At 38.5% G+C, this 16,411-nt stretch overlaps 1 protein-coding gene across 2 annotated transcripts in view; it reads right to left on the reverse strand.

Moving 5' to 3' along the window:
• Arfgef1 (ADP ribosylation factor guanine nucleotide exchange factor 1) overlaps window positions 1–16,411 on the reverse strand; it is a 114,453-nt gene that overhangs the window by 6,788 nt on the left and 91,254 nt on the right. For both annotated transcript variants that reach the window (XM_042666362.1, XM_042666358.1), the window contains exons 32-37: window positions 16,195–16,333; window positions 12,913–12,985; window positions 9,516–9,648; window positions 4,994–5,133; window positions 3,510–3,678; window positions 2,015–2,153 (exon numbers count right to left, since the gene is read on the reverse strand). In XM_042666362.1, the coding sequence (XP_042522296.1) occupies window positions 2,015–2,153; window positions 3,510–3,678; window positions 4,994–5,133; window positions 9,516–9,648; window positions 12,913–12,985; window positions 16,195–16,333 (793 nt within the window). The remainder of the gene's footprint in view (window positions 1–2,014; window positions 2,154–3,509; window positions 3,679–4,993; window positions 5,134–9,515; window positions 9,649–12,912; window positions 12,986–16,194; window positions 16,334–16,411) is intronic.

Here is a 16,411-nt window from a genome sequence, read left to right on the forward strand (position 1 = left end):
TGAGGATGGATGCCAGTGGCTCACACTTGTAATCCTAGCTACTTGCTATGAGGCTGAGATCGAAAGAATGAGAGGTTCAAAGCCGACTGGGCAGAAAAATCCAAAGACTCTATTCTCTAATCAGCAAAATGCCAGCCTAGAGGCATGGCTCAAGAGATAGAGTGCTAGCTGTAAGTAAGTTGAGGGAGTATAAGGTATGGGTTCAAGCTTCCATGCTAGGAGAAAAAGTACATGAATGAATTCAAAGATAAAAAGGAAAATACAACTTACCACAACTTTTCAGTAACAACAAAGGCAGTATAAGAGAAGTTTATAGCTATGACCACTGACATCAATAATATATTCTAAACATCTATTTGTATGTATTTGACCTACCGATTTGGAACTGAGAGGATATAAAAGTTAAGCAGATTGAAATGAGATTGAAATTAAAGTGTCTCAACAAAAAAAGAGTCCAGGATCAGGTGGACTCACTACTGAATTCTACCAGACCTGGAGAGAAGAAATAACATCAATACTCTGGAAACTTCTCCATAAAACAGAAAGAGGAGCAAACTTCTTCTATGAAGTATTATACTCAAACCAAAACCTCATAAGGACATAGTAACAATAAAAAACAACAACATTTTCAACAAAGTATTTGCAGAACGAATTCAATAAATTCAAAGGATCACATACAGGATCAAGTTGACTTCATTCTAGGTATGCAAAGATGGCTCAAAACATGTAAGTCAGTAAATAATATACAGAATCAGGACAAAAATCACAATTTTCTCAATACAGAAAGGATTCTGAAAAATTCAACATCCTTTACAGCTGGCTAAAAGCTCTGAAAAAAAATAGGAGAGAAGAAACATACACTAACACAACAAAGGATGTATACGATAAATGAGCAATCACAACCTATGAAAAAAAAAAAATTTCAGAAAAAAAACAAAATTTCTTCTCACGTCAAAGAGACAAGAGTGCCTACTTTCCACTCTTATTCAATATAGAACTGGAATTCCTCACCAGAGTAGTAAAGTAATAGAAATAAAATATTCAAAGCCAGGCACTGGTGGCTCAAGCCTGTAATCCTAGCTGATACTCAGGAGGCTGAGATCTGAGGATTGCAGTTCAAAGCCAGCCCAGGCAGTAAAGTCCATGAGACTTATCTCCAATTAACCACCAGAAAACCAGAAGTGGCATTGTGGCACAAGTGGCAGAGTGCTTGCCTTGAGCTGAAAAGCTGAGGGACAGCACCCAGGCCAAGTTCAAGCCCCATGGAAAAAAAAAAAAAAGGATTTAAAATGGGGAAGGAAGAAGTCAAATTATTCCTATTTGCAGATAATATGATTTTATTCTTAAGTACAGTATGTTATGTGCATTACACACACACACACACACACACACACACACGCATATGCATACATCTGAAGACAGCATAATGAAACCCACCCAACACTGAAAAGGGGGATAAAGAGGCTAAGGGGATATAACAGAGGGGTCAATTTGTTTAAAGTACCTTTTTTGCAGCTAAAGTTATTCCAATAAAACTGTCTTGTACTACACTAATGCATGCTAATAAGAAAGGGAGGGGAGCTGGATGCCAATGGCTCATGCCTATAGTTCTAGCTGTACAAGGGCCTAAGATCTGAGGATTGTGGTTTGAAGACAGTCTAGGCAGGAAAGTCCATGAGACTTATCTCCACTAAACTACCAAACACCCAGAAGTGGCGCTGTAGCTCAAGTGGTAGTGTGCTAGCCTTGAGCTGAAGAGCTCAGGGACAGTTACCAGGCCTACAGTTCAACAAAAGCTCAGGGACAGCACTCAGGCCCCTGTCTTCAAGCCCCAGGACCAACACACACACACCACACACACACACACACACACACACCACACACACACACGGAAAACTTATCTGTAAGACTATTAATTTTCATAATTGATCTGTGAAATAGGAACTGTCCTTGTCCTTTCCTGTTCTGTATACCAGTCACATGGGTCAAAAGCAGAACCAGTCAAGAACCTTACTTTAAAAGCCTCTGCTGGACCTCTTCCCAGGCACTGACCCGGCTTTCATCCATGTACATCCGGAAGAGAATGCGCAACCCACAGGCAAGGCTGCTCGTCTCCTGCTTCAGAAGATTAGGCTTGGACTTGCCTTTGAAGCCTGCAGAGAAGGGAGGTTTCTGGGATGAGACATAAGGCATTTTACAGAAAGGACAAACAATCTGTTGGGAGGAACATTTTCGGGTAGCCAGCTGTTGGTGATGGCTGTGTACAAAGCAGAGCTGCCCTACCCTATAGGCCTGGGGCCTTCAATACATTATATTCAGATTTTAAAACAACCTGCAGCCTGGGCAAACAGAACCCTTTAAATGAATTACACCTGAAGCCCTGTAGATAAGGCTGTGAGTATAGCACGCTCTGCCCATAGCAGAGCTCTGAGATAAATGGTGGGAGGCAGGGGCTACTTAAAAGCCAGAGATGTGAAGGAGGCATGGACAGACGCAAGAATCCTGTCACCCCCAAAAAAGCGTCCCAGTCAAATGATGGTAATGGGCTGGAGGGAGAAAACAATGATAATCTGTTCTTTCTAGAAGACTATAATGTAAAGAGGATGAAAAAAGCCATTTTGTATTAAATAAAAACAGGAAATGTCTTAACGCATCTAAGCATTTGATATAGAAATGGATGCTAACCATCAGCTTTCTTTGTTTTCCTGTTGTCCCTAACTCTCCCAGCACTATTTTTTATCTAATAGACACAAGTATTTTTTAAATAAAGAATTAACAATGTCAAATGTAATTTATAGGAAATGGATCCTTTGGGGAGGGGGTTGAGGGGAGTGGCTAGGCCCTCCTCCCCTGTTTTCCTCACTGTATCCTGTCCTCCTTTTTTTTTTTTGCTTCAGGCTAGCCTCAGACATCTACTTTCCTACCTAAAATTTCCCCCTAGCTGTGATCATAGGTACACGATGTGGCCTGACCTATGCCCAACTAATTTGTTGAGGGAGGATGTTGTTTGTGATCCTCATCGCCCAGGTAGTTGGATCTACAAGCGTGTGCCACCACATGTAACACCTAGGAAGCTCTTTATTTAAATTTGCTAATTTGTTTTAAAACAAATATACTTCCCTATTGTAGTCCATTCATTTTTATTCTGAAGTATAGTTAATCCCAACCAAATAAATCATACACCAGATATCACATATAGGATCTTCACAGGTTCTTTTTTTTTCCTTATAAAAGGACAGTTCTATAATACTACTATTAAGAGGAATGTACAGCCTCAGCAAACTATGTAAAAGCGTAAGTGGTCAAGTGGACAATTACAAGGTAAACAAAAACCGGGAGAAAGAAATCTACCTATGTAGTTGTCTGGTTTACTGTTGACCAGAAAAAGAACTGTCATTATTATTATTACTACTGACTTCAAGTCCACAAATAATGACTTATGACATATGTCCCTATCCGAAGAGCAGCACTCACATTAACTGTACAACAACATAAGATCAGCAGCTTACCTGCCTTCCACAGAGCAGTCCTCTGTTCATTGTTAGAATTGAACGCTTTTGCAAATCTATGTGACTCTAATAAGCAGTCCAGAAGCTTAAACAGTTGTTGTGATGTCAAAAAGCGGTACATTCCTTGGTCTTGAGTATCAACTCGAACATCGAAGTCCACTGCATCTCTCTTCCGAAGATAAACCACCAAAACATAGATATTCATCATAATTTTAATAAATTTAGAACTTGATACTCCTAAAAACTACTTTTACAAGTAAGACATAGACAGAACCTCAACATGTTCTCCCTAATGAAACAGGAACGTCTACATTCTTTATGCCTCTCTAGCTGTCTCAAACATCTTTTGAAATCCTGGGGGCTCTGCCAGCCCAGGCCCTGCATCACTTGGCACTTCAACCCCCTCAGGCCTTCTCCTCCTCTCCGCAACTGCTGCAGAGTTCCTGGACCATGATGTTAATTATTCTCTTGTGTGATTCCTCATCTCTTCTGGTACTAAAACTCCGCATATTCCATAACTGTATCCATAGAACCCGTAGGACTATTGAGACAAACAGATGGTTTCTCTTTAAACTCAACAGCCATAGGTACTGCCAGCACTCCTCCATGTTTCCCCATCTCTATTTCTCAATAGATAATTCATGCATTTACTTTTCAAGCATTCTTCCCAACCTCACATGGTCAATCACTTTTCTGCCCATCTCAAGGAGAAGCAGAAACAATCAGAAGAAATCTCCCACAAATTCCTAAACCTACATGCATCAACCTTCCCAGAGACTATGCTCTTTAGCATCATCCTCTACCACGAGTGGAAAATCTGGTGGTGACTCCAGAAGTCCCATCTGTGTGAGGTGCCGTCATCACAAACAGCAGCTTTGGCACCCCCACTCCTGCTCAAAAGCTCTCAAGGAACACGCAGCCGTAGTGCTGACTTTAATGAGCAGTATGAGGAAAAAGTAAGCCCTTTTCAGGCCATGCCCCCTCAAGCTCCTCCAGCTAGCGCCCCATTCTCTGGGCCCCTATATAGCAAAACTCCTTGATAGGGTTAAATTATTTCCTATCTCCAGTTCTCTTCCCAGGTATCCATTACAACTATGTTTTGGCCCTCCATGTTAAAATCTAACACATTGCAAAACCCAAGTTCTTCTACTGGCTAGAGGGCAATTTTGAAGTGTGATGTTACATGATATATGCTGAGCACTTGATCAAATTCTTCTTACGGCATTTTATTGGACTTCCAGAATGTCACAAAACATCAAGTGCCCAGGGCTCAGTGCCCACCCCTCGTCTTTACCATAGCCACACTCACTAACTTCATGATCTACTTCATCTAGTCTCAGGTCTAAAATGGCAGCTATGTGACTGAAGGCCCTCCAAATAAAACCTCTAACCTGACTTCCTATCCAAAGCTCAGACTTTTCAGCTAACTTCTTATTCTCACAGAACAACAAACCCAGAAAACAGCTGCCTTCAAACCTCCTTACCTGGGCTGCAGCTAAGTTTTCTGCATCTTCCTTCTTACTTGTGGCTGGGAAGAACACAATGTTGTCGATGGTCTGGATGAGTTCCAGCTGCACAACACATTTAATCAACAGGGCAGCAAACAATTTTTGTTCTGGAAATTCTGTGAGGAAACCCCCCAATGCATATGCAAACAAAATATTATTTTGAATCCTTTATAATTCTATGGCATTACAATGTTAAGGAAACATGAACATGTATAACGACAACCTCACATACTATGCTGAGGACATCCTGCTTTGTATATAGGCTCTATTTGCTAAAAGTTTCATTAAATCAACATTTGGAAGTGTTTCAAATTTTTGTTTTTTTTCTTTGGTGCCAGTCCTGCAAACTCAACTCTTACCCTTGACAGTAAATAAAAACTTGTGATATAGGAAGTCGGATATAGCAGGGATTCTGACCAAATCATACAATACAGTGTTTTAGCTGAAGGAGATGATTCTGGGTCCAGGTTAGGGGATGTAGATAAAATTACCTGTTATTTTCAAATGGACCCATTAACAAAGAAGCTATAAAATATGCTGAAACCATTTTGTATTTATTTTCTTTTTTGCCAGTCCTGGGGCTTGTGAACTCAGGGCCTGGCACTATCCCTGAGCTTCTTTTGCTCAAGGCTAGACTCTAACTTGAGCCACAGTGCCACTTCTGGCTTTTTCTGTGTATGTGGTACTGAGGAATCAAATCAAGGGCTTCAGGCATGCTAGGCAATCGCTCTACCACTGAGGCACATTCCCAGCCCTGCATATGGCTTAGTGGTAGAGTGCTACTCTCCATTTCGCTTTCTTCTACACAGGTCTAACATTGCTACATTCTGGTATTCTGAATAAGTTTGCTAAACAAGGCAATTCTGATAATCCACCAGCCTGTAAAGTCAACATCAAAGGCAAATGCTTTTTATCTGACCTGGTGGTTAAACACTGCAAAAACATAGGGTTAAGGAGGAGGACTGTGAGCAACTGGTGGAACTGACATGTAACTCCAAGAGGAAGGAAGGGACCAGACATCATGGCCACACCTGGGGTCTCAGGACCAGCTTTTCTAGGTCAGGTGTTTAGTTGTTTGGCTGGCTGCCCAACAGAAGCTGCCTTTTAAATCAGACAACTTACAATTCCTCAGTTTCTTTCTACTATAAGTATTTTATTACCAAGTCCCATCTTTATACCAATTTGTGAAAATTAAATTTATTCTTGAGGTAATTTATGAAGGCTCTTTTCCAGATATCTTCCAGGAATGCTGTTCTATTTAACTTTGTTGTTCTTACTACTAGATCTCAAGTTAAAAGACAAAATGAAACAAAGAAACTCGCAAGTCCTATGGTATGTCTTCCTCAAGGGACTCCTCCACTGTCCTTTACTGCAGTCACAGCCAACCTGGTACACTGACTCACCCTTCATTTGAGTCATTAAAAACACCTCAGCTGCTGGGAAAGATACTCCTACTCCTGATAGCAAGCACCTGGATTCCAGAAGGGACTTAGCAGTAGGTAGATGTCTGAGGAGACAAATTCTCATCAGTTATGAGATACCTGTGGGTGTCAAAAGAGCTCTAAGCAGCACCCAGTGACTCCAACTGACTGAGTTTGCCGGCGAAGATTGCCCTGATACTGAACAGTGAAGCCATGCCTCTCTACACTTTCTGATGCCCTTTAAGAACTAGTTGGAAATATTACTACAGTCCCATCAATATCAACAGGGATTATCAGGACATTTGGGAATAACATCAATTTTCAACTCAAACTCAATAGATTTTTAAGTATGTAAAACTCTTAGTACTGAAACAAGAGGAGCTGGGGCAGTGATTTTTTTCTAAAACACAGGGCAGCTGTCTTAGAGACAGGTGGAGTGCTCAATTTGAGCAGCAGTGAGATGGCAAGTGAACTCATCACAAAAAGAAACACGCCCTTCTCACCAAGGTAGGTGGCCATTTATTCTTCCTCCAGTAGCAAGTTCAGAATGAAGCTCATTTAGAACACTCTCTGGGAAGTAAGAGCACCATGTCTGAGCCCTTGGCTCAGTATGGCAAGAGAACAGTACCCTTGCTTTAGATTAGCCAAGTGGAAACTTTTTCATTGAAGACGATGAAGTCACACAAAGCTCGGTCTTGGGACTAAAGGAGATTTAAACAGCCACTCATTATTCTGTCCTTACAGCATTTATCAGTACAGACAAAAGCTGCAGGATTCCTACAAAAGCCATTCTGTTCTCCAGAGAACAAGAATGAAAAATGGAAACGGGCCACTCACCACCACCTATCTCCCCTTTAAGGTGTTAGCAAGGTACAGTGACTGAAGCCAAATGGTGCTTTTAAGTAGGAAAACAGAGCCTTTCTTCTCTCAAGAACAACAGTAAGCACCCAGGCTTAATAAATTCTCTGAAAAAAATTAAATCAAAATGGATCAATGGCCTAGAATAAAAGAATAAAACTCTTAAAAGACAACATTGGAGAAAATCTTCATGACCTTGATCTGGTATTGGCTAATTTATTATGACACTGAAAGCATGACCAATAGGAAAAAACAAAACAAAATAAGACCAAGCAAGTAAACAACAAACCAGATAAATTAGACCTCATCAAAATTAAACACTTTTGTACATCAGAGGACATTATTTAGAAACTGGAAAGACAACCTACAGAATGAGAAAGGAAATGTTTGTAAATAATACATCTGATAAAGGTCTTATATCTGGAGTATATAACCATTCAACAAAAACAAAAAGATAAATCAAATTTTCAAATGGGTTAAGGAAAGCACAGATCTCTCTACAACAGAGATACAAATAATTGTTTAAGAAGCAAATGATGGCTTACTTAGTGATAACCACTACTCATTACAGAATGCAAATCAAAACCACAATGAGGTATACTGGGATAGGTATCCACTGAAGTATACCGGGATAGGTATCTACTTTTTAAAAAAGAAAGGTGTTAGCAAAGATGTAGAAAAACCAGGAAATGCCAGTAAGATATAAAATGGTACAACCACCTTAAAGAACAATTTTGTGATTCCTGACAAAGTTAAACAGAATTACTACATGACCCATTCCTAGGTACATTTGGAGACAATCTGAAAATAATACTCAAACAACGCTCTTACATGAAAGCTTACTGAGCAGTATTTCTGATGAGCAAAAGGTAGAATAAACTCAGTGCCTACAGCATATAAATGGACAAATATGGTACACTAAGGAATTATCCATGCATGCTACAATGAATCTTAAAAACACTACGTTAAATGAAAAAAGCCAGACAAAAAAGATCACAATGGGATTCCAATTATATAAAAAAGCACAGAATAGCTTATCTATAGACATAAAAGCAGATGGTGTAGCTAGGGATTTGGGAGGGAGAGAATAGGAAATGATACAATGGTTCTGGGGTTTCTTTTGGGGGATGATGAAAATGTTCTGGAACTGGAACTGACAACTGCACAACATTCTGTTTTTTTCTTTTTTTTGGGGGGGGGGGGGGGTGTCCAGTCGTGGGCCTGAACTCTGGGCCTGAGCGGTGTCCCTCAGCTCTTCAGCTCAAGGCTAGCGCTCTACCACTTGAGCCACAGCTGCACAACATTCTGAATGTACTAAATAGCACTGAGTTGTTCATTTTCTTTGCCCCTTTTTTTTTGTTTTGTTTTTGTTTTTTGACTTGTGCTGGTGCTAAGGCTTTAACTCAGGGTCTGGGCACTGCCTCCTGAGCCTTTCTGTGCTCAAGCCTAGTGAACTATCACTTGAGTCACAGTGCCATTTCTGGCTTTTTCTGAGTAGTTTATTGGAGATATTGGAGTCTCACAGACTTTTCTGTCTGGGCTGGCTTCAAACTGCAATCCTCAGATCTCAGCTTCCTGAGAAGCTAGGATTATAGGCTTGAGTCACCAATGCCCAGCAAGTTGTTCATTTTCAAATAGTTAACTGTTGTTACATAAATTTAACCTCAATTTTTAGAAAGTGTTTAGAACCATCTTGTTTTCTTCTAGAGGTAGAAGTCTTTTTCTAGGGGTTTTATTCAGCAAATGAAACAGTTTTAGTAAAGAGTGAAGGGTTCCTACTTCTTAGGACAAAGGTAAATGGAGGACTACTATGGCTCCCAATTCTCCCCTGGGCAGCATTGTGGCGAGACTTGATCCTTTGTGCTTGGAACTCCTGTATTTAGAAAGCAGGGACCCCTTACTAAGTCTTCTGACAGGTAGGTATATGAAAACATGTTTGGCTTACACTTTGAAGACAAAAACTGGCTGACATGTGGAAGGGATAGATAAAGAAAACCCATGTACCCAACTCAAACATTAGCCAAATGGGGGGTGGGGGGAGAGACAGGGATGGGACTGATATTGCAAGTGCTAGTGGAATTCTTGGGACAAAACATCTGTCAGGCATTTCCAAGTTGGCACTGTGTAGACAAAGTAGTGGATTACACAATATATTGCTTCTTAGTGTTACCTATATCTACATTAAATAAATGATGTTTTTATTTAAATAAGTAACTCACTTGCTGAAGATTTGATTTTGTTAACTTCCTCATTCACAGTGGAAGCAGAAACTGAAGGTGCTTGCTGTCTATTATCTGTAGATCTCGGTTGGATAGAATCGTGTATATCTACAGATTTCTGTGATACTGTATCCTAATAAAATAAAAAAAAATTTCATTGTTAAGCATGTTGAGAGGATCCAAGTATTTTTACTATCCTTTAAAAAAATACATTACTTCAAAAATGACATCACATACGTGATTATATACATATAAAATTACTTTAAGTTTTACATACATACATAAAAGTTATCTTTAAGAGAAAAGCTTTTTTCCTGACCCTCACCTGGCTCAGACCAAATATCACCAAGAACAATGGATAAAATTCTCAGCTGCAGTAACAGAGAAAATAACCAGCAATGTTCATAAGTGTTCACAAAATCTACAGAGAACATTCATTTGTTGGGGGAGAGGAAGATTTCCACAAGCTTTGTATAGGTTGGGCTTAGCGAAGTTCTATAATCTAGGAAAGGATCATCTGTCACTCAAACTAGGAACAAGAAAGGTCAGTGTGATAAAGAGACTAATGAGGAGTGTGGTATCCTGAAAAGAAGTGGACAATGGAATTCAATAGCTCTAACAAGGCCTTGGGAAATAATTAACCCTCCTGAACTAAGGTTTTCTGACCTGAAAACAGACATGACTCTCCTTGTCAGTTATTCTGACTATGAGTCCAGCCTGAAGCGGCCTTTTCTTAGTTTGTGAAAGGGCGGTGGGTCTATATTCCCAGAAATAGTTCTAATTGAAATATTTTAATTGGCTTAAAATATCATAATTTATGATCTGTCATTTCCAGTTAACACAGACCAAGCCTGTCCTCAAGACTTCTAGAAGGATCAAATGCAAAAAGATTTTTAAACAATAAAGTACTATGCAAATCATTATGATAGTTTTCTATCCTGGTAAGTAAATGCTAAGAGTTAACATAAAATTTGGAATAAAAAGTGTATGGATTCACAAGAGTTGATCACATGGCTTCAAATATATTTTTGAGCTATGGTTCAAATGGTAAAGAACCAGCCTTGAGAGCAAAAGCTAAGAGACAGTGTCCAGATCCAGGGTTCAAGCGCTAAGTACTGGCATACACTAAAAAGAGAACAGTGCTGCATCAGAATTAGTATTTGCACAGATACGTTGTACAAAATCAAAGAAACCCGTAACATGTTAGACCTAATTTATTATACAAAAACATATTCAGTCATACACACAAAGTATGGTATATGCAGGGGAGGGTTCCAATAGTGTAACTCTTTTGAATAACTTGCAATCCAACAAAATGAATATGAGGTAAAAAGGTTAAGTGTGTGACTCAAGTGGCCATCTCAGCAGAAGCCATACAAAGTCATACAGGAAAGATACATGGATAATCCTTGCTTAAAGACATACATCCTCTAACATATATAGGAGACCCACAAGAATTTTGAGAAGGATATTATCAACAGAAATAAAATCAGCCAAGACTGAGACCAAAATTGGATGAAATAAAGAAATGATGTCAGGCTTCTTGGATTTGAACAAACAGGAAATAGGATGATAGAACTACTTGGCTGTAAACATGGTCTAATGGAAAGAAAAAGGAGTATTAGCTCAGAGGGCAGAGCTGAGAAGTGTCAAGCCATAGAGCATTATTTTCAGGTCTTACAGGAATTTGCCCAGCTGAGTTGTGAATTAACTGAAGACTGGTCACTTTTATTTTTTCCAATTTCTTTCTTTTAGAATGAAAATGTCTGCATTCTACGCTATCCTGCCATTATATTTTAAAAGGTGATTGTTTTTCTAGGATTTTAGTTCCACAGTTGGACATGAATTTTTACCCCAAAATAGACCATACCCAACATCTTACCCATTCTTAATCTAAATGACTAAAATTGTGAGATTTGGATATTCAGAATGAGATTTTTTTTCCCCCTTGGGGTTGATGCTGTAATTGAGACTTTTCTTTGTAGGGAAGGGTCTCAGGATGTGGCAAAAGTTTTGTCTTTTGTCCATGGAAATAATCAGGGGCAATTTAGGTTCCAGAACATAGATTACAGTAAATTGGATAGTGGTCTTGAAAAGCTATGTCCAAGTCCAAAACTCCTAGTCCCCATGAATGCCTACTTACTTGGAAGTCAAGTTTTGTAGATACAATGTAAAGATCTTAGATCATCCTGGTTTTAGTGTTTTATCTTGAATAACTAATGTTCTCGTAAAAGTGAGGAGATAAGGTTCTAACACACATGCAGAGAAGACCATGTCTAGATAGTGGCAGAAATTAAGAATGATGTGTATATAAGCCAAGGGGTTTCAAAAGTTGGCAGCAGCCATCAGGGGCTAAAACAAGCAAGGATAAAGGGAATCTTCTTAAAGCTTACTTGGGAGCCTTGCTGACTCCTTGATTTTGAATTTCTGAGTTTTAGAACTTAAGTCATCAAGTCTGGGGTAATTTGACATGCAGCTCTAGGAAACCACCACATATGAGAAGTCTTAGTATGTTAACACAACTTTTCTATAAGGTGACATTGCAAGTTTAAACAAAATAGGATCAACTAATACTTTCAGAATGGTATGAAAAATTGCACTATTATCTTGAAACTTGTCACTGACAATCTTGAAATCAGTTTACTCTATGTTCTATGTCAAACCCCCATCCATGGTATTTTCTTAAAGAATTGCAGTTATCTGTGAAATATATCACCTAGAAATTTAAACTGAAAATTCCATATAACAAATTGATATCATCTTTGTAAGAGCTGAGCTTACTGCTACACTTTGAATAAATATATGTTTCTGTCCACTCAAAATCAACGTTGCCCTAGTACTGGCACCAAAATAACATATAAGCACCTTGATCATTTTTTTTCTTCATTCTCCAACTGATTTTGTTCCTTTGTGCTGTTTTTATTAGAAAACGACTGGCATGTTGTAAGAATAAACAAAGTAGGATAAAATAACATTAACAACAACAACAATAACCCGCACTGCAACTTAACCCCAGTAAACAGTATCAAGATGTGGGTAAGATCTTAAGGAGATGGAGGTGATCAGGCCAAGATGGCAGTGTCTTCATTAACAAGGTTGCTACCTTATTAAAAGGGTGGGAAAACTAGGCCTTTCTTTGCCCCTCTGCTTTCCAACATATAAAAAATGCAACAGGTGCCATTTTGAAAGCAAAGTAGTCCTAATGAGCCACCAAACAGGCTGGTTTCTTCCAAACCTCCAGAACTATGAGAAAATAATTTTTTGTTATTACTAAAATAACCAGACTCAGCTATTTTATTGTAGCTAAAGGAACAGATTAAGACTACAATATGTAAACATTGGATTCACAATAAAGTTACTTACCATACTTAATTGAAAATATGTTTGATTTACTTACCAACTGTTTTTCACTCACAGGAGACTGAGGGGGAAGTGAAGTTTCTCCAGAAGTTGGACGCCAAGTCAAGAGCCTTTAAAATAATAAAAGTCACAGCAGTCACTAGAAGTACATACTACAGACTACATTCAACAAACTTTGAAGTGGGCACACTAACGTAAAGTAAGTATTGAAAACATACTCTGCTTTTGATTAGTATTAACAACAATTTGCTGAAAAACATCCAGTAAGATTTTTAAAATATACAGTTTTAGGCAATAGTTAAGTAGCATTTGATATAATTAGAAGCACTATTTGGCAATTCGTTTTGTAATGAAATACACTTTGGGAAGTTTCAGAAACTTTAAACCTATTCTTTCTAAGGGTTAAGGTTTTCAAATATTATCAAGGTAAAATTTTTTAAAGTTTTAAGACTTTTCAAAAAGTTGTAGATTAAGGCTGAAACAAATGGAAATTCATAGAACTCTTCAGATTCTATCCTTTTTTAAAATGTATAAAAATAAATCTTGGTTCAAGAGAGAAATTAATTTGCCATCCTTGAAAGAGATGTTTGGTACAGAATAATGACCAGACATCAAGTTCTTATTCTCAGCTACTCAAGACTGAAGCAGACAGATGGCAAGCTGATCATTCTATTTATTTTCTTTTTTTCTTTTGCCAATCCTGGGGCTTGAACTCAGGGCCTGGACACTGTCTCTGAGCTTCATTTGCTCAAGGCTATCACTCTACAACTTGAGACACAGCGCCACTTCTGGCTTTTTCTGTGCATGTGGTACTGAGAATGAAACCTAGGACTTCATGCAGGCTAGGCAAGCACTCTACCACTGAGCCACCCACCCAGCCCTGATCATTCTATTTCTTATTAAAAGAGGCTTACTAGGTGATGTTTAAAATTGTGTGTGTGTGTGTGTGTGGTGTCCTGAATGTGTAACCCAGTAAATTAAAATAGAAAATTCTAATTTTTTAAAAAATTGGATAGCCAGTTAAATTTTGTAAAGATTTTATGGGATTTATGAAATAACAGCTAGGCAAGAATTCATATGATCGTTGACCTAAGGAGTGTAAACGCTGATAGACATTATTTCTCAGATACCACAAGAAAGTGCATCAGAGAAGCTAGGCAACGTAACATGTCTATAATCCTAGCTACTCAGCAGGAAGATACTGAGAAGATTGTGATTAGAGGCCAAGGTTGTATGATTCTAAATCAACCAATAAGAAGAAGAAGAAAAAAGAGCTAGGTGCAGTAGCATATACCAGTCATCCAATGCAGGAATTGTAAATAGGAGCAGTGATGTCCAAGATGGCCAAGATAAACACAAGGCCCTATATAAATAGTAATTAAAGCAAAATAAGGCTGGGGCCTGGGGAGGGGGGGGAGGGGAAAGACATAAGACAAGGGTGGAGGGCCTGTCTAATAGGCTCTGAGTTCAAATGCCAGTGCCACCAAAAACTAAAACAGAAAACAAAACAAAAACAGCAAAAGAATAAAAATATTAATAGTTAGAAATAGACTAAAGAGATGACTGTGTGACATTTAAGTACAATACTACCTACAAATGGATTCTCTAGGTATGTATTTCTGTTTGACTTTCTAATTATTGTTATATTTACAGGGGTACAAACATTCAAGTCGTGTGAGAAAAAAGGGTCTAACAGTTCTAGAGGTTTAAAATGTAGATAAACTACTAATTTTCTTTATGGTTTTATACATATCCATGTATTGATGAAGTAATGTGTTTCCCCAAAGAGTCTATCTATAGATTTAAAAACTGTAGGTATAAGGCAATATGCAAAGATCAGATAGACCCAAGGTTGAGAAAGTCCAGTCCATTCTACAAATAATGCAATTCCAGAGAAGCATTCACCTAAACTGTTTAATTTCCTTATTAATTGAAAACAACCTCATGGCTGGTACCAGTGGCTCATGCCTATAACCCTAGCTATTCAGGAGGCAGAGGCTGGAGGATTACAGTTCAAGGACCACCTGGAATAAAACTCAACACCTCATCTTGGCCAACAGTCAATGAAGCTGAATTGTCAGCCTGTCAGCCTAGCTATTTGAGAGCCTGAGATCAGGAAGATCAAGGGTTTAGGATAATTTGGAACAGAAAACTATTTGAGATGCTATTTCAATAAAAAGGCATGTGCCTAACATGGGAAACATAAATAGGTAGATCTCAGTTCCGGACCAGCCTGGGTATACACAGGAGACCCTATTTAAAAAGTAATAGTCTTGAAAGCTTAGAAGAGGAAGACTATGGATCTAAGGCAGAGTAAACAGTAAAGTTCCACAGAGGGAAGTTGGATATGGTAGTGGTCTCAGTCTAGAAGGGAAGTGAGAACCTATCTAAAAATTAAACAGGGAAACAAGGTTGGAGAAATGGCTCAAATGGTAGATCACCAGCCTAGCAAGTATGTGCCTGAGTTCAAATCCCAGCATTCTCCTACAAAGACAGAGAGAGACAGACAGATAGAGACAGAGAGCAAGAAGACAGAAAGGGCTGAGCTGGGGACATGGGTTAAGGGGTAGAGTGCCTGCCAACCATGCACAGGCCTTAAATTCAAACTCAGTATCACCAGAAAATAAAAACAACAAAAAAAACACAAAACAAACACCATTAAACCCCCTACAACTTCTCTATAACTCAATTCCAACCTCACCTTATAGACCTTACAGAAAAATGACAGTTGTTAAGATGGCTCAGTGGTAGAGTGCTTGCCTTGCATGCATGAGGCCCTGGTTTCAATTCCTCAGCACCACATAAACAGAAAAAGCCAGAAGTGGTGCTATGGCTCAAGTGGTAGAGCACTAGCCTTGAGCTGAAGAGCTGAAGGACAGCGCCTCGGCCCAGAGTTCAGGTCCCACAACAGACCAAAAAAAAAAAAAAAAAAAAAATTTGCTAATGGATTTTCCTTAGATTACTAAATCTACAACAAGTGACATATACGTTGAAGAGATTTTAAACCGTTTTATTCAAAATGAGCATGTGGTGTAACGTATGCAAATGAAATCTTACAAAAGTCAAGGGAAATCATTCTATTATGATCCAAATTATGGATAATCAGACTAAAGATTCTGGTTTACAAAGAATTTAATTCAGCATTAGTTATGGATTACAAGAGTTTGATTTTTTAATCAATCTAAATCCATGCAACACTGAACATGTTTTATAAAAACAACAATAGTGAAAAATTAGTAGTTACTACCAAATTGTTAACCACAGCACTACTAAATTCATTTAGTAATCAAACATGAATATAAATTTTCTAAAATCTTACGCATGTGGGATTGTGGTTTTGAAGATATCCAGTGTGCAGTTACAAGTTTTATCCCAGATTTCTAGGGTAAATTTTTCACCATTCAGAATAACAACATTTTCTAAGCAGTTTGTACCAGATCGTGCTAACTGCTCATTGTCTAGAAAAAAAAAAGCAATTCATTTACATATTACCAAAGTTACATGTAGCATTTTCTGTACACAATTGTGTCATAGCT

This window comes from Dipodomys spectabilis, unplaced genomic scaffold, assembly GCF_019054845.1.
Source record: "Dipodomys spectabilis isolate Male_0828 unplaced genomic scaffold, ASM1905484v1 ptg000015l, whole genome shotgun sequence".
Taxonomy (NCBI): Eukaryota; Metazoa; Chordata; class Mammalia; order Rodentia; family Heteromyidae; genus Dipodomys; species Dipodomys spectabilis.